Source organism: Lepisma saccharinum, chromosome 18 (assembly GCF_977018435.1).
Source record: "Lepisma saccharinum chromosome 18, izLepSacc3.1, whole genome shotgun sequence".
NCBI classification, from domain to species: Eukaryota; Metazoa; Arthropoda; class Insecta; order Zygentoma; family Lepismatidae; genus Lepisma; species Lepisma saccharinum.
In genome coordinates this window covers 22,795,021-22,820,888 of record NC_139246.1, presented here as the reverse complement: position 1 = coordinate 22,820,888, position 25,868 = coordinate 22,795,021, and the positions used below count along the sequence as shown (strand labels likewise).

Sequence of the window (25,868 nt, the reverse complement as noted above, 5' to 3'; positions counted from 1 at the left end):
ACAAGGCATTAACATGAAGAAAAACTGTGGAAATTTTACTCACATGACTCACATTACAAAGATTCAACATGGGAACCACATGTAATGCAGTAAACATCTAAACGATAATCAAGTACATGCTATGCACGAGACAGCAAGCCATTGTCCGTGGTTTCGAAGACACTAACAATTCACAGTTGCAACTTTGGCAAATCTTTTGAAAGGGTGAAACATGGGCATTACTACTAAAACGCATGTGGAAATGTCTTTGCACCACTGTGAGTGAATTAGTTCTTGATAGCCCCAACACACAATACACCTTCTAATGGTCACTAGCTGTCTTGCAACACTGGCGATCCTGGTGGAACAGCGGCAAAGCAGCATAAGCCCACTTAGTGAAAAAAAAACAAAAACTTCTAGAGTCGTTTTCACGTTCAGAAGACACAATGGGCTCTTATGGGCAATGCTTTTCTTATGGGAAATACGAGCGCGCTGTTGTCAAATTTCTGGATTTACAAATTTAGCTTAAGTAAAATCGGTACCTGCAGTTTTGCAGGAAATTTTGTAGAGAATACGATGGTGAACACAAAAAACTGGTAACTTGCTTATATAATTTTAGATAAATTAAAAACGCAAATTTTCTGTGCAAACACAATTTTTACATTGTTTTCATTCCTAACGTTGAAACATGCCGTAAAATTGAAGCTTTCATTATGAACAAAATTGACACTGTTTTTTAATTGTCATAGGTGACGGTGGTACTCAGAATTTATCAATACTTTAAAGCATATTTGCATTAAAAAATATTCAAATAAAGTATGTGGAGATTTTTTATATTTGTGCAGTAGAAAATGTTGTCGCTGGCCATTTTTTGTTCTGTAATTCCAAGTAAAAACTTCCAGCAAAAGTTGTGGAGAAAATAATGAATTATTTTTTATAACCACTCAAAGGTTCCCAGAAATATTACTTCCATGCATTTGGAGTTTCTTTTTAACCCGAACCGTGCGCGAAGTAAGGAGACGTTGTCTGGCCATCTTGAGCTGACTTACCGCAGCATTCCAGCTAATCACCACCAAGTTTTCCAGTTATTTTATTTCCATTCAGTAAAAATATTAACTTCATGCAGTTTGTTATAATAGAATTGAAATTACTTAAATTTAATAATTGACAATTATTTCCAATGCTGCTGTTGTGAGCAACATTAGTGCTGTCGCAAATACACGTTGTTTTCATTTACATTACTGTCGACATTAACACTGAAATGAAGATCACCTTTCAGTTTCCAACATACACATAAATTCATAGACACCATATTAACCTTTGAAAGGCTTTCCAACACGTGACAAAATATGGGGCTTCAAGATAGAAATATGACATGCCTTGCTTGAGTCATTCACGTCTTATCAGTTCACGTGGGCCATAACTCATTTGTTTGTTTGGGTTGCAACTTAATCTAACCCATGTGCCAGGTTCCCCTTACTTGAGTGAGAGATCTGCTTTGGTCTGTTTAGACTTTTTCCCTCTCCCGAAAAAGTGTTTTCAGTTGTGTGAGCTCTCAGTGATTTTTACTTTTTTAAGTGATTTCTGAAGTGTCATATTCGTGCATTACACTCGCGTGTGTAGTGATCGCAATGGATCATAGTAAAAATGGTAACTGTAACGTTCACAGTATAATATTAATAATTACATATAATTATCATTATATATACAAAATATCTAACACCTTCATTGTGAAGGAAGGTCATCATTTCCCGGCGACATGAGCTAGCGCTGTATTGCCAGCACTGTTCGGTTTCTCCATAAGCGCCGTTGTGTCTTCTGAACATGAAAACAACTCTAGAGTTTTTTTTTTATATTGAGGCCTTGTCTGATTTTCTATCATAAATAGTATCGGGAGTAAAACTTCAAAACCCACAAAAGTGTGAAACCAAGAAAAACATGGGTAAAGAAAAAATTGTCCATTACATTGTGGCTTATGGGTTACCCAGATGTTCACAAGTGTTTCCAGCTATCAGTGGCTACTGACAGAACTTCATGCACTACTGTACAGCAACTGAAATAAATACACAAAGTTCTTAAAAACTTTTTTGTTGACTAGATACAATAGCACATTGCACATCTGTTTAAAAATGGATAATTCTGCACTAGTATTTTTATGAAGTAGTTTGTGTTTCAGTAGAATGTTCAGCAGTATTCTTCTGTATCAATTTTTGAAATTTGATCCCTTGAAAGTGGTAATAGGATATTGTCTCCCTGTGTTGGTTCACTGGACCTGAAAGAAAAATATCACAAACCTCAGTACATACGGATTTACATGGAACCAAGAACTGACATAAAATTTAGTGCTAATTGGAGACACACCCGTTTAATTTTTTATGTCAACATCAAATGCGAGATTACATACTGTAGTTTTCACTTCAGGAGATTTTAAAAGATGGGAACTACATTTTCTTCTCGCAGTTCATCATGACTAGATCCAACAAATGCAAAAATGTGTAATAAACACTTAAGAGTGAAGTGACAAGTCGTTTGGGAACAAACCTTCAGAAATAAATGCAACCTTTCATACTGCAGTAATATGACACATGTTGCTTGTTCCTTGACTGTCGCCCAGACTCTGTTTTCTCAGTAGCATGCATTTTGCCATCTTATGTGCTGCATACCCAGTAATTTTGGCACTTCAGTATGAACCCCTGTGTCAGTTGAGTCTATATGTTGTTCTTAAAGGTTTGCATAAACATAATAAGGTGACGAGTTGCAGCAAAATTAAAAAAAAACAAAAAAACATTATTTTACATCACTTCAGTCTGAAAACTTCTTTAAACATTAAATTTATAGTTTATTTGCAGATGTAGCTCCTAGGACTGGATTCTCCTCAAAAGTTAAGTTAAATTCCAGATCATTCTATGGCAACATGTGGGATTAAATATACATTTCTTTAACCCTTAAATACGGAAAACTCCTCAATGCCAAGTACTTCTGAGAACAAATATTTTAAAATATAAAGCAACACACCTTGCTCATTAAATAAGGTATTATTAAAAAAATATGTACATAATCGAAGATTAATGAGAAAATAGGTACAGATCCATACATCGTTTTCGTCATTACAGATCATGCTATAAGTACTAATATGTGCTCATAAAAAACAATTGCATGTTAGTAATTATATGAATATGAATTTTTAAAAAAATCCAGAAATTTGAACTTGGGAGACAATGACAGGGTGGGAGGGGTCAAAACGGTACCTACATAATGAGTAACATGTTTATCACTCTCGTACAAAAAAAAATACGTTTCTTTTTATATAGTTCCTGAGAGAGAAAAATATTTTTGAAAGTAAAGCAACATGCATCTCACGTGTGTGTGAAAAGAAGGCTTTATTGAAAACATATATCTCAGAAAATAATCTGAATATACGAGGGTTACAGCAAAAGTCATGGCAACCATTTCTTTCCACGATAATGAGAGTCAAGCAAGAAATTTTAAAATATACAGTGGAGACCCCGTCACATGCAATGTATTGTGGCTGCCAATGACAGACGGAAGTGGGAAAGTAGTGTAAATTAGTGGTTTCAAAATAATACTTAGTAGGTATCGTCTTTTAGCCTCTTTTTTTATCAATTGAATATCAGTTTTTGACATATTTTGACAATTTTTTGTCGATGTTTTAGCATTTAGCGATGTTTTAGTAAAATTTCCCTTTTTTTCCCACTCATACTTGGTAGGTATGCATTTGTATCCTCTTTTTTTATCAATTGAATATCAGTTTTTGACATATTTTGACAATTTTTTGTCGATGTTTTAGCGTTTAGCGATGTTTTAGTAAAATTTCCCTTTTTTCCCACCTCACACTTGTAGGTATATCACGATCTTATGTGATATAACTTAACCTATTTATTTTTTTTATTACGTGCTAAACTACACGAGAGCCTCTACGTGCTTTGACCTACTTTAGAGTAGACCCAAATAGAGAGTTCAGCATCATTAATTGAGGTTCAGTGTTGCCAACCCACCCCAAGAAAATTTCACCATGGTGATATTTTACAGGCGAAGCTAACCTACAATTAGGAGTTGGCAACACTGACTAGTTGCTTCACAAACCTCTTGTTCTTTAAACATATGATATTTCACAGGCGAGGCTAACCTACAAGTTACAAGTTGACGGCGTAGCCTTCTATAAGATGACAAGTATGCAGTAAGATGAAGAAGACGACGCCAACTGGCAATAGCGGTGTTAATGCTTCCTCCTCTCTACCCCCCCCCCCCAACCCTCTTCTTACCGGGCCTCCTCCCTTATGGCGGGAACCCAACGTGTTCTGGCACGGTCCTTTTTTTTTTTTTTATTACGACGTTTTACGGACTAAACTAACCTGCAATGAGAGAAAAGTGGACAGAAGAAAAGCTCTGGCATCACTTTTTAAGCTATTTTTTTTACCTCCTGCTCTTATGCTAACCTCGCCCTTTGACCTATATTTTTGAAATGACTTTCCTATAAGTCTGCTGTCTCCTCTCACTGTAAAGGTCCCCTCAGTGTAATCTACTACAACCTTGTACTATCAGCGTAATCTACCACGATGTGGTTTTTTTTTTAAACTCATGTGTGATCTTCTACAATGTGTGCCCCCCCACTGCTACGACCTAAACGGGACCTCTCTCTCTCTTATGATGTTTTGAGCGCCCCAACTGCTACGATGATTTTCTCCTCATGATGCAAAAAAAAAAAAAATGGTATTGTAGCGGTATTTGAAATCGACTGTGCTGTGTGAAGGGCATGTTCATTGAACAATAGGAGGAGAGCGGGGGAGAGTACAAGCAAGCGGCGCCCCCTCAATTTTTTTTTCAAGAAATTCGATTTGTCAAGTTAGTTTTTTTTTAGATTAAAAAAATTTTGTAATTGTAGGGGTTGTAGAAAAAACTATTATTGCTTGTTGGCGATATTTAAAACTGCTCCGTGACCCTCTCGTTCTTCACGTCGTACGCGAAGGACTTCTCTGCGACGATACATAGAGTATCGGCAGGCAGCGCGTCGTGGAACTCGCACACGATCTTGATGTTGGTTCGATCGTTGACCACCACCTGCTTCCGCTTCGTCGTGTTGATGACGAACATCGGCCTGCGTGCTTTGAATTCGCTGGGCATGTAGTACATGTCCACGTTTCCCTCGGTCACGCGCTTGTAAGAGGTGTAAGCTTCGTAAAGTTTTAGGTAATCGTCTTTGGTCATGTCGAGGTTGTAATTCTCGCGCGGGAACACTTCGTTCCTGCCATTCTTGAGAGAAACGTTCTTGATCTTGCAGTCGTCGAATTTGCTGGAATCTTTTTCCTGATTCTTATCGCGTCCGGTCTGAAAGAGCACTACGACGAAATCTGGCATGTCGAACTGTATGTTGTTGAACTGCGTCGTCACGTCGAATTCCATGTGACTTCCGGACGCTATCTTCTGCACGCACTGGTAACCGTGAAAATGAATCGGCACCTGCGGACTTTTCAAGATCTCCGCTTTGTACTTGAGGGCGTAGTTGGTTTCGTATTCCACCACCGGCATTCTCAACTCCATGCTCCGGATGACGCACTTGGCTGCTTCGGGTAAAGTGTTGGGCAGCGGTGTGATACCGTCCGCGTTCAAGTTGCTGTATCGCATCTGTGCGTCGTTGTCGTTGGCCGCTCTTCGAAATGTGATTCTCAGTCCTCCCTTCCACATGATCTCCTTGTAGTCCGAGAAGAATCCCGGAAGCAGACGCATGGGAAAGAGCACCGTGTGACTTCTCGTCGATATTTTGGTCCCCACTTCGAATCCTCCCGCCTGATAGTATGCTGCGTCCGTTTTGGATAATTTCAATGTTCCCACTGCCGTCGACGTGATGCCTGGATAATCGATTCTGTCGATGACCGTACCGTGTTTCCTCACCTCCACCTGCGAAAACAGGTGAGGCACGAAGTTGTCAACGAGTATCAAATTTGCTGCTGCGGGGAACGCGTCTCCGCTTTCTTTCTTCACCACGTCGAATTGAAGGTAGAGGTCCGCTCTGTGAGGATGAACGAACCCGTCGCCTACGTCCACATCGTATTCGATCTCCCGGTTCGCTTCGTTCAAATTGGCGAACGTGCGACGGTTGGGAGGGAAAGATTGCAATTCGTAACTTTCGATTTGCTCCATTTTTTTTTTCACTATGTGTGTTATTTATTATAGGTTGATCTCCAGGATGGCCGTCGTCGTTGCACCTGCGAAATCCACCACGTCTCCTTTCTCGTTCGTCACCACCAACTCTATGTTGTCTATGCGGTTGCGACATACTGGAAAATAGATCGGCGAAGAAGGTGTGTAGATGATCGGTTCCATGAATTCGGAACTGGGTTTGAACGTGGCTATGATTCCCGTCTGCTTGTGACTTCCCAACAATCCGTCTGAGGATTTCGTGATCATGCCTTCGGCCACGTTGCAGTGAACGTTCAAAGTTTCGATGGCCAAGAATTTAGGAATGTTTGCTGCCGTGTGCTTGATGCCAGCTTCGAGTTTTGGGTGATTGTTCTCGAAACCTAAAAGTTCTCCTATGGTGCCCAGATCCACGGTCTCCGTCGCCGACACGATTTCCACTCTGTGCGTGACCAAATTTTGAGAAAGGTATGTGCCTTTTGGTAATTGAGCTTGCAAAGTAGAAAGATTGTATTGACCTGGCGTGACGACGATATGTTCGCTTCGGACGCTAATTTTGTTGTGGTGCGTGACGTTAGGTATGAGGTACATGCTGTAGAATGCACGCAGAGCTACGGATTTAGGATAGACGATGTCGTCGTGCAGCGTGAGTTTCAAGATCGAAGATTCGCTCATGAGATGGAACACGCCCATCGTGGTGATGTTTCAGGTTCCACAATGCTTTCTGGAAATCTTTGATTGTAGGGTTATTTATTTTAGAGAGAAACGCGAGCATGGAGAGGCAGAGATGACCGCAGTTCACGTCTCCGAAATTTTGAATGCGTTCGTCGTTGTAGTATATAGGATTGTTCGTTTTCAGATAATGAACTAAATTTGTAGGTGGAACACCTCCGAAAGAATCGAAAACGAATGCTTTATAATTTTTGTGGTAACATATCCAATGCGTGCCTGGATTTTCTTGACTGTCCAAGTTGACTACTCCACATTCTCTATTCCTAACGGTTGAAGGTAACGAGTCGGACATGAAAACTCCTCTGAAGTTTTTGATTTGTAATGGTTTGATCAGAGATTCAATGTCTCGGTTGGTGAGTGCTGTTTCTTTTTTTTTAAACTTTTTCATTGCGCCCTTCCCCCCTTTCTTCTCCATGGCCAGGTTGTGACGTTTCTGTTCTTCCAATTCCGCCTTGTTCTTCTTCGAGTCGATGACGGTTTTCGCGATGGCGGCGCTACCCCCGGCCAAACTTCCAACGGCCCCCAATGCTGCCAGGATGGCCGGGATGCTGAATATGAAACCTCCGATCTTTTGCTGTTTCCGCGAACGCTGCAACCGTCTCAATTGAGGTGTGCTGAGAAGTAATTTCATTCCGTGTCCTTTGGACAAGCAAGAACGTTTCTTCTCGCGTTGTTTCTTGGTGAGTAAGCCATCCAGGGCACCTAGATTTTTTAGATTGGAGTATGGTATCTGGTGCACGACACCCTTGGGCTTCATTTTTTTTTGATGCTATATGTTATCTGGGAAAGAGAACAACTTTTTTTTTTCCGTTAGGTATACGATGTGTGTTATTTATATCGTCTCACTCAGAATAGGTGGCGATGTGTTATTTATATATATGTATTCTGGGAAAGAAAAAAGTTTTTGCTTCGCCTAATGCTATCATGTGGTTTACAAGATCGACAGTTTCAATGTTCGACGCGTACCAGTCTTCGGTAAATCTTCTTCTCCCCTGCCTCCACTCGTGCAGCTCGTCTAACCTATCGTCAATTTTTTTTGTTTGCGGCTCGAAAGAGAGTCTCTGGGGATCGGAACATTTTTTTCATTCCGCTTATTTCTCGGAGGTGATCCATTAAAATCATTTTGCACGGTGAACGAAATTCTGGCGTTACTTTACACAAGTCTATGAGTTTAGTTACATCCCCGTCGAACGTGAACGTAAATATTTTGTGCAACACTTCGGGAGGAAGTTGAGTTATACAAGTTGTCATTTTTTTTCATGGTATGTTATTTATATATATATATTCCGGGGGTGGGTGTCTGTGATTAAACAAATTCTATTACGTGCTTTGTTTTCTTACCAAGAAGTTCCTTTGTCCCCTTGTACACGATTTGAGTTTTGTTCTCGATTAAAATAGCTAGCTTCTCGTCGGATAACATGATAGCGTATCGATCTGGTAAATATAGACTGTATTGTCCGTTGAGCAACAGACGCACCTTGTACCATACTGGGTAGAAACAATTGAACCGGAAGTTATCGTGTAAGGTTTGTCCACTTCCAATTCCTGAATTTTTACATATTCGACTGATGAATTTAGCATTTGTTTTAATGCTTGGGCGTCTAGTGATTGTTTACTCATTTTATTTTTATTATAAGATGACAAACACAACTAGAGTTTTTTTTTTTCACGTAGTGTTATTTATATACCGAAGAAATTTTTTTTCACGGTTCGAGAATTTTTTTCATTTCTACACACCCAATCCAAATTTTTGTTTCGTTCTCATGGCTATGGTGGTGCCCAATGCTGCAACTCTTTCACCCAACGAAGCGTCTCTGCTGACGAATCTTTCGAAAGCGGCATGCTCCAATTTCTGGTCTGCTTCGTGACGTGCATCCAGATCGGTGCACGTGCTGTTGTAAGCGATGTCGTGATCTTTGCATGCAGCGTCCAACGGATTCACACCCTTGTCTCCTCTCTCCAATCTTTTCTCGAGTTTGGTACCCGGTCCGCAGTACTGGTAGCCAGGTAAATGCATCTCGAAAGGTAACTTGTTGATGATGTCGTTCACGAGTCCCTTTCCTTCAGCCACATTCCAGAAACTCGGAGGCAGCGTGTTGATAATTTTAATGAGGTAACCTATGCCCTTGTCGTCGTTCACGATGAAGTTGGAAAGTTTCGTGCTGATCATGTCCACGATGCCAACCTTCTCGTTGTAGAAATTACGATTGCCTGCATTCTCTTTGCCGGCTATCACCAACAATCGGTCCACGAGCTTCTTCACGTCGTCCACCCAAACGAATTCTTTGGGTAACGTGTTGTAGCGTTTGACGCCGCTTCCACTCTTCACCTCGTTCCAAATCGGTTTGATGAGATTCCTGTACTTCTCGCCGCTGCTCGATTTCACCCTATTCTGCGAGGCATCGTTGTTCTGGTACATGGCATTCGTCATGATTAGAATTTCCCTGTAACTCTGGTAATCTTCGTCGGTGTAATCTTTCGGCTGCTTTTTTGCAACGAGTTCCCACAGTCCCACCGTACCCGGATACCTGGTCCAACTGTTCTTCTCGCCTAAATTAACTTTAATGTCGTTGCCTTCAAAGGTGACTTTCGATTTCCCAATCTTCCACACGACGCCACCCTCGTTGGTTTCCATGCTCGGAAACAATCCGAACACTTCATCTTTGTCGAATTTCCCCGTGCTCAGGTAGTCTCGTGCCAAAGGTCCCAACTCGATCTTATCCAAAGACGAAGAGGTACTGCTTATGGCTTGACGTCGTGCCGGTACGTCCTTCAGTTCGAACAGCGTCGAAGGAATGCTCGAAATGGGCATGGGTACAGCGTAACTTTTAGCTGCGAGTGGTACGAGTTCGTTGATCAAATTTTTATTTTGTTCCGTGACACTTTTAATTTCTTTACCTAGACCGCTGATGGCGTCGATCACAGGTTGATCCTGACGTTTCTTCTCTTCGTAGGATCCGCGATTCTCGGATTTCCAACCTTTGAATCACTTCACTAGATATTCCCGCAACTTGAGATTGTCCTCTTCTTGAAATTGACGTTTTGACATTTTTCTATATACGTTGAAATGTTTCTGAAACGTCGAATTCTCAGCCTATACGTTCGGTTCTCGTAGTTTTCTTGCCGTCACCCACTTGAGACTATCCACTTTTTCTAACACTCACTTTTTGTTGTAATGGTTATTTTATATATGCTTGTCAGACGTTTGAAAAAAAAAGAACGTTTTTTCAAACTTTATTTTTTAGATTCTCGACCTTTGATTTTTTTTTTGATTTTTTTCTTCTTGTTGCAAATCTGAAATTGTCCTCTTGTTAGCCTTTGAGACGTCTAGATAAACGTTTATTTTATTCCTATACTTTCCATGGTTTGCTTTTCGAGTCATGTCAATGGTCACGAATCCGAAATCGTCACTGTTCCAACAGTGGGAGCAGAATTTAGAAAATAGATTGTAATTCATGTCAGCCCCTACGTAATCATCATGTGCGTGTTTTAAATTGGTGTGGTCTTGTCGAAACAAGCAAATAAAATTAGCATTATTGCGTAGCAGTTGTTTCGGAACCTTGGAAAAAGTTTGTGCCAGGTAGAAACAATCTAATCCTTTGTGACGTCCTCGAGTGAAAAAATTACGAATCTCGTTTTGATTTTCCAAGATCATGTCGTCGAACACCACAACGGAATTCTCGAGACAATCATCCAGTGGAATGATTTCAGATGCGAAAGTTGCAATGCCCAGTCCCTCGTACAGTTTCATAAGTTGCTGGTATTTCGGTTGTTCGAGACTTTTCGAAAATACATAGAGGTGTCTGTTTTCCCAGTCTAACCAATTGGGTGCGAGGATAAAATTATCAATGAGCAGTGTCGTCTTTCCGCACTCTGAAGGTCCTACGATCAGACACCGTATGCTGTCGGGGAGCAATTCGCCGTTTCTTTTCTTCGTTTGACTTTCCGAATCAGGTAGACGTTTCACAACATTCCACATACTCATAGAATCACTTCGTTCGAATCGATCCAACTCGTTCCCGGAAGTCCCAGCCATTTCACCAAAAGTTTGTCACCTCTCTTACGCAAAACTTTTTCGATAAGGTACGTGTCGGGGTATTTAGTTTTAGAGAGTTCCTCCTCGTAGAAGTGCCCCAATAAAATTTCACCGCCACTGTCCTTTATTATATACGTGTGACGGTTCCCGGGTAAAACTCGAACCACGGTAAAAAGTTCCGTGCTCCAATTTCGTGTGAAACCCCTGTCGAACGTTCGCTTCAATTTACTGATCCTCACCTGGTCTCCAATTTTGTATTTAGGTCTTTTTGTCGTGGGTGTGTACTTTGGACAGTAAACGGTAGAAATTAAACGTTGCTCGTCGGACTTGGTAACGTCAGCTGGCTTCATGCCTATCGTTCTGTGCACCGTGTGATTATAGTCGTTAACGAGTTCCGGAAGAATGGTGACCCACTTGTAGCTTCCCTGAAGCGTGAAGCGTGACCACATGTGCGATTTCAGAGTGCGATTGAATCTTTCCACGATGCTGGCTTTGATGTGACTGAAAGTCGAATAATGTTGAACGTCGTGTTTTTTAATAAACTTTTGGAATACGGCGTTGTAGAATTCCTTCCCCTTGTCCGTGTGCAGAAACCGAGGTCGTCTGCAGCTTTCGCGAAAAATTAATTTGAATGCTTCCGTGACGCATGTTCCCGTTTTCGCCTTCAAAGGTAGAGCCCATGCGAATTTCGAAAATGTGTCTATGACGGTGAGGAGGTACTTGTTGCCCTTGTTCAATTTATGTACGTTTTTCAACTTGCCGCTACTCATCTCCACGAGGTCGCTTTCCCAGAGGTTGTCGATGTCCTTTGTTACCACCGCTAAACGTTCGTAGTTGCAACGTGCAGGTTTATGCAATTCTTCGACGATGGCTTGCCTAGACATTTAGATTACGTTTGAAGAGAACCACGAGCGTGATGGGATTCAAAGAGGGTGGCACCTCGCTCGTGTTTTGAATGATCAGCTTATCGCCGGCACTCACGTCGAAAACGGTAAGATCTTCGTCTTTGTGTATTTCATATATGTTGCGCGTTTCGTTCCAACGTGCCAGAGGAATGTTTCCTGCTTTCTGGACACCACGATTCGATATCAACGTCATGGTGGGAACGCTAGCTTTTCTGCCGTGAGTACAGTACGAAAATTCGTTTATCTGAATCGTGCCATCGAGGAGAAACTTGTAATACGGATGATAAGGATGCAACATGTACAGTTTGTTACTTTCAACGAACGTGGAGATTCTCTGTTGATTGGGTACGCTGTTGATTTCGATGGCTTGCAAGGTGAACAATTTGGCGATTTTAGTGTCGACGCTGAGCAGATTACTGTGAACGTGTCCAAGTTTATTTTCGATGGGCAACAAATGCTCGACTATGGTATCCGTTACAGCAGAAAATGACGGTTTGATTTTCACCTCCACGTTCAACTGCTTGTAGTTTTCGTTCAGTTCTTGCAACTTGGCACCGAAAGAGGCCAGCGTCGATTCCTGCGTGGATTCCAGCACTCCAACTTGATCTCTGATGTTGACGACAATGTTCTGAAGGTTCTCAACTTGATTCCATTTCGAGCTCTTCTCGGTAAGATCGTTCACGATGCTTCGCATCTCTGTAAACTGCGTGTGAAGATCCGCGACGCTCTGCGAAGTGGGCAGCGTCGACACCAGCGAATTAATTTCATCTCGAATCTGTTCCACGTTTGCCGTTTCCGTTTCTAGTCGTTTCAGCATTCGTGATATGTTCCTTTTCAAAGCGTGTAATTCTTTGGAGGTGGGGAGATTGGCCACCGTACTTTCGAGATCGCTCAATGAACTTTTGATGTCGCTCGAATCGGATAGTGCCGTCACCGCCGTTTTCAATTTTTCCAAATCTTCCTTCGAAGGCACGCTCGTCCGTAACGATTCCAAGTCACCCTGTATGTTGTCGAGTACGTGATGAAAATGAGCGAGGTTCGATTCGACGTTCAAATTTTCTAAATATTCCATCTTCTGCTGAACCGTGCTTAACGTGTCTTGAATGCTCGTCAACACACTTGCTTCAGCCTGAATATTTTTAATTTCTTCGTTGATCAACTCCCGAGACGCCTGAAGCGTAGCGATGGTGGTTTGAATGTGTTCGAAATCTTGATAAGCCTCCAATTGAATTTTTATGTTCGCGACGCTTTTACCGATGACCTGCAGTTCGTCTGACGATGGTAGGTTCGTCATGGTATCTTCCAAAGTCTGTAACTTGGATTTAATTTCTTCCAACGTGCTGGTGAATTCTTCTTGTAATTTGGAAACGACGACATGCAAGCGTTCTACGTCGATATCGTTCACGACGGTTTGAAGTTCAGAGAAATTCTTTTCGATTGCGGAAGTTCGTTCTTCGATTTCGAGTTTCAATTTTTCCAAATCTTCATTTTTCGATTGAAATTGCTGTAATTTGGCCAAATCATTTTGAAGCGAATCCACGCTCAACTGTATATTTTGAACGTTGTCGTAAGAAGGTACGTCGACATAACTTTTTATGAGCATTTTCAGTTTGGAATCGATTTTTAGAATGGGATCGAGATATTGCGTTTGGAGCGTAGCGATCTCCGACTCTAAACTTTTGTTTAAGGTCTCCTGCAAAGCGATCAAATCGCTCCTCAACCTTTTAATTCGAACGTCGAGCATGAGAATCTCTTCTGCGTGGTCTACACGCTTCGTGTTGCCGAAAATGTCGTTAGGCATTTTGTTAACGGTTATTTATTAAAGGATAGACGATTCGTAATTCTACGAAGAGAGGAATGAGTTTGTCGTAATCTCCGAGGAGTTCCACGTATAAACAATCTCCTGCAGACACATCGTACGCCATGTTAGAAAGTACCTTGTCGTGCTTCATTCGAAAAATGTTCTTGCCGGTAGAAATTTTGATTTTTCGCCGTTCGTTCTCCGGATTCACGATGATGCGAAGTTTCCCGTCGATCGGAATTTCGTAAAAATGTAAATTGTTATTGAAGACGTAAAAGGTTTTACCAACGTCCTCGTCCAATTTTGTCCAAATGCTGTTGAGGTGAATAATCAGTAGACCGTTGAGTTTAGTTAACACGGAAGGTAGATCTGTCGTCGTGCGGTGTACAGTCTCCATTGTTTGCTTTCGGAAACCAAAGAGATTCATTGTCCTTGCTAGTTATTTATTGTGTATGTGATAATTTGAGACAGTTTAAGTTTATTTTTTTTCATTTGCATTGCCTACAATTTTTACTAATTTCTAAACGATAGTGTCCCCAAGGCAACGTGTGGATTCCACAAGACAAAATACATCTTTTATCGTCATGCGGATCTAATGCTACTTTCCTAACTTTGTTTGTTGTAATCACGTGGTCTACACTTTGGATTCTTTGTTCTATACTTAGTATCGTCGATTGTGAGTAAAGGCAATCGATGTAATCGTGGAAGGTGAGTTTGTTCTCCACCGTATTCTTGCACACACCTTTTGCTTTCTTCGTGACGCTACTTTCTGTTCTCATGGCATACATTTTCGAACGCAAACCCGCGAACTCGACAATAATATCACCGTTACATTCATCTTTCAGTTTACCTAGGACTTTTTTGTTGAGGGAAGGAATCCCAAATCTGTTGGGTTGAGGATATGCAGAAGTATCGAAATACTCGAGCATGGAAGGATTTTTTATGTCTTCATAGAGGTTAGGTGTTTGTATGCTGTAAATGAAGCTGTCGGTGTCCGTGTACAAAAGTGATATTTTATCAATGAAGAAGGGTTTCATCATGTCGTAATGAAATTCAAACATGTAAAGTTTCGACAAGTCGAGAACTGTTGCGCCAACATAAATTGGTTTTCTGAATTTCATTAATTTTATATCTAGATTGAAAAGTGCCAAATTCTCATTGTAAATTTTTCTCGACTTGAATCTAGGATCGGCTATCCACTTCCGACATTTATTCTTATCGGAAATTAATTTCACGTCTACGTGCTTTCTAACATTCTCCATGGTCTTTCCGTACACCGCATTGTTCATTAATTTAAAGAAGTCCTTGTCTAAATCGGAAGTGGCAGCTGTTCTATGTTGTGTGTTAGTTTCTATGTAAGGTCTTAACCACGTGGAATGTTTAAACTTTAGTATTTTTCTAACATTTACTATCTGAACACCCTTCCCAATCAAAAACCGGAGATTCTTGTAGTGGACGACGTATCTCTGTTTAGGGTCCAATGTTAACAAAAGCTTGTCTTGAACCGAGTCGGGTGGACATTTGATTTCGGGAGTCGGAGGCAAATCCGAAAACGTGTCGTGCAGGTGGTCGGAGAATTGGAGATCTACCTCTGCGAAGAAACCACACTCGCTATCGTCGAAATGAATAATGTCTATCGAAGTGGGATCTAACCATTCGAATCCCCCGTAAGGAAGTTTCTGAACCATGGCATGTCCGTAGAGATTATTAACGTTGGCATAGAAGATGTAATTCGATGCTCGATTTGAATCGTAATCTTCTTTCATGTGTACGTTATTAGCTTTTGCATGTCTCTGTATGCATTGCACCATTCCACCTCGTATCCCTCTTTCGATAAATAGCAACATGTCAACGTCCGATATCAGTTCCAGCTTGACCTTTGTCTGGAATAACATTGCCGACCACGCTAATCCCGGTAGGCTGTAGAAATACGCTGGATCTAATTTATAAATATTCAATGCCGTTTTCCTGAACGCTTGAAAAACATCCGCGAGTATCGTCACGTCTAATTTTAAGTATGCGTCGTGGTAGTCTCCGAGTGTCCTACATTCTAATTTCTCCCACATGAGTTGCGCGTGTTGGTATTCTTCGTCCGTGATTCCTTTCTCTCTGAGTCTGCTGTAAAATTCTCTTGGAAGTGGAAGAGCGTCGTCGTTAAATTTAGAACCATCACTAACATATTCGTAAGGATAAATCCCTTTACGTCTAATGAGTTCTATGTCTACGCTGGGAAAACTAGCTTTTGTAATTTTGAATTGTTCGTCTAAAAGTTTGCTGGCAAGAGCGTCCAGGCTGGCAGAGAGAAATCTGTACGAATCCAGAAACCTCATCTCGATGGTATTTTTAGTCTCAGGAATCATAACTTTCTTACTTATAGAGATGTATCGTTCTTCGTTTTGAGCAAGAATATCTACTTTTTGTGTGTCGTATCCGAGTTTCCTAATTAAGGGATGAAAGTCGTAATTAGAACCATTGTGAAAGAATATGGGGACGAATTTCGGATTTTGGATTTTGAGGTTGCATGCATTACAGATTCCGCTTATGAAGCGACCGTCCGTATGCGAATGGTGAAACACTTTACGATTGTCGTCTGTGAAGTGGTTATCGCACACAGGACACTTGACAGTGTCGTAGTAATTTTGAAGTTCGATAGCAGATAACGGAAGCATCGGTTTCGATGTTTGCAGCATGCATCCAATTTTCCCAACCTCCTCGATCATCTTTTCGAAGAAGCGTTCGATTGCATCGGGTCCTCGGTATACGTACGGTTCATGTATTTTATCCTGTCGCACGACAACGTAACCGAAACTGTTTGGTTCGTGTAGCTGGTAAGGTGTGGTGGAAGAAACTTCGGGATCCGGATCGCAGTACGAGAGTGGTTTGAGGAACGCCTCGAAATCAGCAACGATGATGGCCGGATGTTCCAACAACGCCTTGTGCATCCTAAATTCTTCCACTTCGTTCTTTTCGGGCATCAACATTCGAACCGGTCTGTTGTTGCCGCAATATATTTTATGTTCGGCAAGTTTATCGATAGCAATCTGACGTCCGGTGTATTTTCGATAATCGACTTGTTTTTGATCGTCGAACGTGGTTAGGCATCTCGGGCAAACTTCGATGTGGTTTGCATACTTGGTAGTTTGACTTCTAACCAAACGTGATAGAGAACGAATGAGACAGTAATGGTGAACACTGTCGTTTGAAATTAGAAGAAGATTAATCACACGAGCATCGTCATCGTCGACATCGTTTATCCTGACGGGATGGACGAGATATTTATCTGACGTGAAGGAATACACATTAATAGCGATGCGTTTTCCTGCACGATTTTCAAACTTTGTTATATCCGACAATGTCACCGGGTATTCGATGCCAGACATTACACTTTCAAACTCGGACTCGTATTGTTTGTAATGTCCAACCCACTGTGGATTATTTTTGCAATAAACAGGATGCAGTGCAGCCAATATACACCAAAGGAAACACTTGTTATCGCTGTCCTGTATATTTAACACAGCCCTCTTGTGTTGAATGTTCGGTGGAAGAGGAACGTAGCTGGAAGCGCGAAGAGGCGAGAATCGGTTCACGTAAACAGTTAACGTATGAGGACTTCCACACAGAGACCATCCCGACCCTTTAGCCTCGAAATCGTCGTGTTTCTTAACCGGTTCATTTGAAAGATCAGAATAAAATCCGTCCAAATTACCGACGTCCGCCAAATGAAGAGCCTGGTTTTTTGTTCGATGATAAAAGACTCTTGTTGTACCATCGACTTTTTCGTATTCGGAAAATAGATCAACGTATACTTTTATGGAATTATTTTCCAATTTATTTTTTAGAATATTTATCACGGATGTTTTCGTCTCACGCAAGAAACTAAGAATGTCGCAGCCTGGTTCCGAAGTAAAAGAGAAATCCTGAATATGACGGTTAAATGCAGATCTAATTGGTTTGCGTTCATCGGATAATTTTACTTGTTTGGAAGTGGAAGCTTCCATTTCTGAATTATCGATTTTTCTTTTCAATGTTCCTTGTTTGGTCGATGGTTTGCAAATTTTCAGGTGTTTACTTAAATTTGCAATACTGATCATCTTTCCGCATCGAGCACAAGGCTTAGAAGGTAACGAACGATTAATTCTCGAACCTGTTTCGCTACATCTTGCCCTGTGTACCGATAAATTGTTCCTTGAGATTAGCTTCCCACAAGTAACACATTCAGTTTTATTATTTTTTAAGTTGAAAAACTGGTGGTGGATGCCATTATGCTTTCTCCAAAATCACAGAAATCAAAAAAAGTCTAGTATATAGCGATACATTTTTATTTATATAGAATTTCTTGGGGCGTGATTGCAAAACTAAAAAATTCAATCTATACTGTGAATAGAATTTCAGGTATGTTATTTTATATAGAATTTCTTGAGTGCGAATACAAAAAAAAACAAAATTCAATCTATTGTGAATATAATTTCCAGGTATGTTATTTTATATAGAATTTTCTTGGGGTTCATACGTCCCCTCTACCCGAGTGTCATGGTCGCAACGGGGCTCTTGCCACTCCAAGTTCACGTTGAAGGGCGTGAATTCCACACCGGAACGTCCGTTCCACCAGGCACAGGCACGGAAGTGGACGTTTATCGTGGCAACACGAATCCCCAACCGGCTTCACGGAAGCGGATCTCCACGTGTATTTTTCGCCCCACACGCTCAACGCCATGTGCATCCGCAAGATCATGACCTTGCGCAAAAAAAATCAAGGAAGTCAAGAATTGCAAGAAGACCTTGCCACTGGGCAAATTGCTCGAAATGGACGCGAAACAGAATACTGCGAAATTGATGGTGAACAGCATGTACGGTCAGATGTACGAGCTGAAAGACATTCCCGAAGAAATTCGCGCTCACGTGAACCAACCTTTCGTTCGAAGGCCGTACGGAAAAACGTGGGGCGCTCGTTCGTTTCGAAGAACCCACCGCTTGCGCGTCCCCATCGTTACTTTTCTGTCACGAACCATCCTACTGAAATCGCGCGACGTGGTCGAAAATTTTCCCTCGAACCCCAGCGACCGCGCATGATGTACATGGACACGGATTCGCTTTTCATCCTCATGGATAAACGTGATCAGGCTAGCTTGATCGATCACCTGCACGAGCGGTTGGTTCCCGAACTTGCGGGTGAAGGTCGAATTCGTACTGAAAAACTTTTTCGCGTTGACCAAGAAAAAATACGTCGTGCAGCTGGCCGACAGCTACGAGGTACAATTTAAATGGGCTCAGGACAGCCATAGACGTGCGAGAGAGAAATTTTCTGATCACGATCCTGAAGAAAGCGTTGGGGGTGAATACTTCGACACGGGATATCGATCAGATCAGATCGTCACGAGCATCGTGTGGCCAACGGCGAAGGCTTATTTGGAGTTCGTGGAAAGGCACGCGACTCAATTCGATCTGGGGAGGAAGCTCGATCTGTCAGCCCAGCTGGCCAGTTTCAAGAGCGACTGCATCAACGCTCTGGCTTGGCGCCACGTTTTCGAGAAGGTTTTCAGAAAGGATCCGGCCATGTACTTGCGAACGATTTTTCCGAACACCGTCTGCGACAGCCACATTCTGAACAAATTCACGTGGACGACCCAGCATCGTTTCCACACGCATTACTTTCTCGGCTGGGGTCTGATCTATCGATTCTGCTGCATCATCCCAACCTTCTTCATCATACACTGCAACATCAATTACTTGGTGCTGCATTATACGGTTCTGGAAAACAAGTTGAACGTCTTGAAAGATTTGTACCACACATTGTAGAAGATCACACATGAGTTTTAAAAAAAAAAAACACATCGTGGTAGATTACGCTGATAGTACAAGGTTGTAGTAGATTACACTGAGGGGACCTTTACTGTGAGAGGAGACAGCAGACTTATAGGAAAGTCATTTCAAAAATATAGGTCAAAGGGAGAGGTTAGCATAAGAGCAGGAGGTAAAAAAAATAGCTTAAAAAGTGATGCCAGAGCTTTTCTTCTGTCCACTTTTCTCTCATTGCAGGTTAGTTTAGTCCGTAAAACGTCGTAAAAAAAAAAAAGGACCGTGCCAGAACACGTTGGGTTCCCGCCATAAGGGAGGAGGCCCGGTAAGAAGAGGGTTGGGGGGGTAGAGAGGAGGAAGCATTAACACCGCTATTGCCAGTTGGCGTCGTCTTCTTCATCTTACTGCATACTTGTCATCTTATAGAAGGCTACGCCGTCAACTTGTAACTTGTAGGTTAGCCTCGCCTGTGAAATATCATATGTTTAAAGAACAAGAGGTTTGTGAAGCAACTAGTCAGTGTTGCCAACTCCTAATTGTAGGTTAGCTTCGCCTGTAAAATATCACCATGGTGAAATTTTCTTGGGGTGGGTTGGCAACACTGAACCTCAATTAATGACGCTGAACTCTCTATTTGGGTCTACTCTAAAGTAGGTCAAAGCACGTAGAGGCTCTCGTGTAGTTTAGCACGTAATAAAAAAAATAAATAGGTTAAGTTATATCACATAAGATCGTGATATACCTACAAGTGTGAGGTGGGAAAAAAGGGAAATTTTACTAAAACATCGCTAAACGCTAAAACATCGACAAAAAATTGTCAAAATATGTCAAAAACTGATATTCAATTGATAAAAAAAGAGGCTAAAAGACGATACCTACTAAGTATTATTTTGAAACCACTAATTTACACTACTTGGGAAGTCAGTGCTTGCTTAACAATCGTGCAGGATGAATGTGACCTGGCATGAACTGCGTTCTTATATGAAAACAGCAGTTCTCCGTGGAAAGGATGCGAGAGCATGTCACACTGAGCTTGTGGAAGCTTTAGGAACTGATGCTCTACCGTACTGAACTGTTGTGAGGTGGGCAGCGGCATTCGGGCATGGAAGAGAAGCAACTGCCAACATGCAACGTTCAGGATAACCTGTGACTGCGCGTATTTTGTCTTTTTCTCTATCCTGGTACAGATCTCTATGTTGTTCAAAATTCATACATTAAACGTTAGCATATATCGTGACCTTCCAATTGTATATTTTAAAATTTCTTGCCTGACCCGCATTATCGTGGAAAAAAATAGTTGCCATGACTTTTGTTGTAACTCTCATAGTTACAAATCACGGCTTGTTTTGTTCAGTCCAAATCAGGCTATAAGTACAAACCATAAATAGCAATTGTGCATCAGTAATTGGATGGAAAAGAGGACAGAAGTTTTAAAATCATAAACTTTTTTCCAGAAATTTGAAGTTTCTCTTTTGTTTGTTTTACACACACAATATGTGTTTTTCTAACAGACTTAAATACAGTAAAATTGATGTGGATCATTTGTAAAGCATCTGTAGAGCACCGTTGGTTCAACAAATGTGCCACTCGGTGAATTAACTGCCTGGTAAAGAATCACCTTAATGCAAAATGTAGCGAACATGAAATGAACCACTCACTGGTCCTGTATAAAAGTTCACTTAATGTATATTAATTGGCACAGGGAGTGAATGAGTGAGCTTTAATTGTCAATGTAAATTCTTTTACATTAAAAAAAAGTATAAAAAAAACCCTGCCAACTCCTTGTGGTAAACCCCGGTCCGAAACCTGCCATTAACCCGTTCAATCCTCATGTCCAAGTAGTTAATTACTCCTTCGTTTTCTATCTCACAAGTGAATTTTATTCTATCGTCTTGTTTTCCCATGAGAACAGATATATCCACCAAGATTCTGAACATGCAAACAGAATTAAGAATAATCTATACATGAACTTCTACATTCAGGCCGGGAGGCTTTGTAATTGTAGGGAGGAAAGAGAGAGAGAAAATTGGATAATGAAGGTGGGGTTAAGAAATTGTTATAAAGTAGAGGAAATGAGGAGAATAAAGAGGGAGGCACTTAAAGTCTTGAATAAAGAAGGTGGAAAGAATGGGATAAGTAAGAATAACGAGGTAGGGGAAATAGAATACAAATACGTCGGCATCCCATATGTAAAAGGGGTGTCCGAAAAATTTGATAAGATTCTAAAAGACTTCAGATTAAAAGGGGGAATGAGAGCTCCCCGAAATATAGAGGAATATTTTACTGAATACAAAAAGGATGGAAAGGGGCGAAAAGAAGTCAGAGATGAGAAGGGCGTGTATAAGATTACTTGCTCTTGTAATAAAGCATATATTGGACAAACTGGAAGAAGCATGGGAACTCGTTGGGACGAGCATGACAAGGATATTAGGGAACAATCTCCGAAGACCGGGCTTACTGACCATGTTTTAGAATTCAATCATAAGGTTAGAAAAAGAGAAGTTGTAAAAAGAGTTCATAAACAACCTGACATGAACGTTAACGAGGCTGTAAATATTTGTGTTGATAGGGGGAAAAAACTAAATAGGGATGAAGGTAACTTGAATGAGGCCTGGATTCACATGTTTAAACGGTGGGGAAAAAATAGTGAAGAGTCTGTTAAATTCCATGTCACGCCGGAAGTGACTTGCGCTGCGTCGGAATCTGTGGCGTTATCATTGGAGGGGATGTAGCATTTGTACGCTACAGTAGTTATTCATTCTATATGGTAATATGGGCACACCGTTCTTTTAGAATTATCTCTTAGCCTTCATGGCATTTTTAACTTCATGTATTTTTAAATTCCATATCCCAACACCCTCTTTTACCTAATCCTGGATTTTTTACATATATGACGAAGTATTTTATATACTGAAAAGAGACCTGAAGAAGCAAAGCGTAGCTTCGCAAAATGTCATCTGCAACCATTATACTCACTCACGTAAGTTGTTTTTTTTATACTTTTTTTTACTGTAAAAGAATATATTTAGTGAGTAAACGCACAGATTTTCAAAATGTACATGTCAATGTAAATTGAATGCAATTTATTCTTATGTTAATTCATGATTTATTATTTATTTTAAATATTTTTAGAAAGGTGATCCTTTTTTTTAGATGTCTCAGTCTCGATTGGTAATTAGCCCCTCCCTCCTTTCTAACCTGCCACAATTGGATTCAAGCCCTCCTTTTCTAACGAACTAAATGACAACATCAATGGCTATGTACTTACTCAGAATACAGCTTTTCATCGGCAATAATCTTGTGATTCTTCACAGTTGGTGATGTATTTTGTACAAGAGTACTGATACTCTTTGAGAGATTGCCATCTGATTGCATGCACGAAACAACTCTTAGGATATCGTTAATCCTATGTTCCATGACTTCCAAGTACAACATCACATTAAAGGAGTTCACGCATGCTTCATCACCTGTAACAGACAAATTATAAACAGGGTGTCTACCAGTCAAGAAAGTCAGCAAAAAGTCAAGAAATCAATCGATAGGTCAAGAACGAAATTATGCGTTTGGTCAAGAATTTTGCTATTTCTTACTTTATAGTGAATTTACATTGTTATATACCTGTACTGGGATTTGATAAAATTGAATATTTAGAAATCTAAAATTGTACTGAGTAGTGGTTATGATTTGTTCACTTTGTTTCTTAAGAAGTACATTCTTTTATGCGTGAAGTTTTGTAAAAATATTAAATAAAGTAATGTGGTCATTTCCCATCCAGGATGAAGCGTGAAGCATTAATTTTTACATCCATTAAGCAAGTCTAAATCTTCAGCTTCAGTTTTCATCTTAACCTGGCTTGTGGTAGGCATTTTTTGTTGAATGAAAAATCTGTTTTCTTAAATTTGCAACTATACCTAAATAGGGGCCGATTAAATAAATGTTAAGAAAAAATAGGGGAAAAGGGTCAAGAAAAAGGAAAGAAAGGTGAAGAATTTTGGATTTGTTATTTTGGTAGATAAAGTACTGGTTTCTTTTCGAAAGCAAACAAAAAAGAAAAAAATATTGGCCAACTACAGGGTTAGCCTAAATAATTCATTGGGTTGCAAAGCACTGTGTATTTACAAGTATATGACGTACAAAGACAGGTGATACATGAAAAGATAGATACACTCACCAAGTTTCTGGTACATTCTACAAATGTTCAACGTGTGCACCCTGGGTCACCCGGCACACATCCAAACGGTAATCCAGTTCCCTCCATACGTTCACTAGCATGTTTCCGTCAATGTCCGTCACAGCAGCAGTGATGCGTTCTTGCAGCGTTGTTGGCATTGAGGGTACATAAACTTGGTGAGTGTATCTATCTTTTCATGTATCACCCGTCTTTGTACGTTGTATACTTGTAAATCAACAGTGCTTTGCAACCCGATGAATCATTTAGGCTAACCCTGTATAACGAAAGGAAAATGAACTCTGATTAATACAATGTAAGTCTGATACTAAAAGAAACTAAAACCAAACCCCATGCTCAACAGCCCTCTTAAGGGCCAAGGCCTACCAGAGCAGCTTTTTCATTGGGTGATGCATGGTCAGCACATGGAGTTCCATGGACTTTCGAGACCAGAGCCAGCTACTTCTTTTCAAGTAGCTCCCAAACTGTCCTCACGACGGTGGGTCAATGCCGAAATTTTGCGGGCTCATGCCAGGAATCGAACCCGGGATCACTCGCACCAAAGATGAGAGGACTAACCATTAGGCTATGCGGAAGCCCATAAGTCTGATACTTAACTAATTCATATGTACTAAGCATATAACCAACCACAATAAAATTCCTTTTCATATATAAACAATTTATAAGCAAAATTCAAATAGCATAAAAGCATGATTTTCTTATGTTTAAATTTTGAATTTTGCTTTTCTAAGTTCCAGAAGTTTTTTTCTTTCTTAAATTAAGAATTGAGCTGCGACCAATGCTGTTCCTCTTCCTCATTTTCATCTTTACCGCTGATTATTGAAAATTGTAGTAATTACAATTTGTTCAAAATACTGATTAATATTAATTTGTAAATATTTCACTGCAACGTATGCATTAATTTACCAGGGTTATGTTTTAAATTTTCCATAATTACATCGGAATATTATAATAGGTGCCAGTTAATCATAAAATCCATTTTTTTTTTCACCCAATACAGGATAATTAGACTCCACAGAAATGTACCATGGCATTTTTGTGGGCTCCGCAAAATACTTAAACTACAGAAAAGTATTGGCCACTATCCATGAATAAATTTCTACTGGTATTTTCTAATCTGAGCCAAAATCAAATATACAAGGGATGGGACAGATTAATTGGTATCGGCTCCCCCCCCCCCCACACCGCCAAATGGCAGAGTGGTTAGCACATCGCGCTGCGATGCAAGGGTTCGAATCCTAGCCTGGGCATGGATGTTTGTGAGTGTCCATTCATTAATTTCTTCATGTGATCACTCGTCCCCATCTTCGCAAATTAGCCAAAAGTGGCACAAAAAGCAAAGTAAAATACAGCAAATCAATCTATTGGTATCGGCCAATATACACGTATTGGTTTATCAGTAAAATAATCAGTAATTTTACCGAACTGATACATCTATAAATATCTTATAATTTAGTGCAAAATTCTGCCATTTTGTTATAATTTTTGTGGATAATTTCCATGCTCTACTTCTTAAAAAAGTAAATGTCTAAATCTGTAACATGTTTTGCACTGCAGTCACCTCAAAACATGCATATATTAAGGTCAATGAACTGTTCAGGTTCTTAAGGACCACTTGGAATTTTATATCAGAACGGTTGTCGGTATCGGTAAATTTTACATTGTAACTTTATCGGTATTAGTCAAAATTTCATATTGGTCCATCCCTAAAATATACCGTAATTCTTTGAACCTAATGAGCACCTATTTTTGGGTTTTAGATATTGAAAATTTAGATGCACCTTGGATTTAATGTCATTTTAGATCTGAGCATATATATAACAGTTGGGCTGAAAAGTTCGTAGGCTAACATAGTAAAAAATATTTTTTTGACAAAATTCGATTTTATTATTCAATATAGTTGCCTTCGAGGGCGATACAACGATTATAGCGGTCATACAATTTTTCGATGCCATTTTTATAGTACGATTTCTCTTTAGCCTCAAAATAGGCCTCAGTTTCGGCGATTACCTCTTCATCAGTGCTAAATTTCTTTCCAACGAGCATTCTTTTAAGGTCTGCAAACAGGAAAAAGTCACTGGGGGCCAGATCTGGAGAATATGGTGGATGGGGAAGCAATTCGTAGTCTAATTCATATAATTTTGCCATCGTTTTCATTGATTTGTGACACGGTGCATTGTCTTGATGAAACAGCACTTTTTTCTTCTTCAAATGGGGCCGTTTTTTCGTGATTTCATCCTTTAAACGCTCCAACAACGCTATGTAATAATCGCT

At 40.4% G+C, this 25,868-nt stretch overlaps 1 protein-coding gene across 1 annotated transcript in view; it reads right to left on the bottom strand.

Annotated features, from left to right (window-relative positions):
- Positions 1–1,932: 1,932 nt before the first annotated feature.
- Ccdc114 (Coiled-coil domain containing protein 114) overlaps positions 1,933–25,868 on the bottom strand; it is a 49,100-nt gene continuing 25,164 nt past the window's right edge. The window contains exons 10-11 of the mRNA XM_083139619.1: positions 22,674–22,872; positions 1,933–2,251 (exon numbers count right to left, since the gene is read on the bottom strand). Coding sequence (XP_082995745.1) covers positions 2,164–2,251; positions 22,674–22,872 — 287 coding nt within the window. The 3' untranslated portion in view covers positions 1,933–2,163. The remainder of the gene's footprint in view (positions 2,252–22,673; positions 22,873–25,868) is intronic.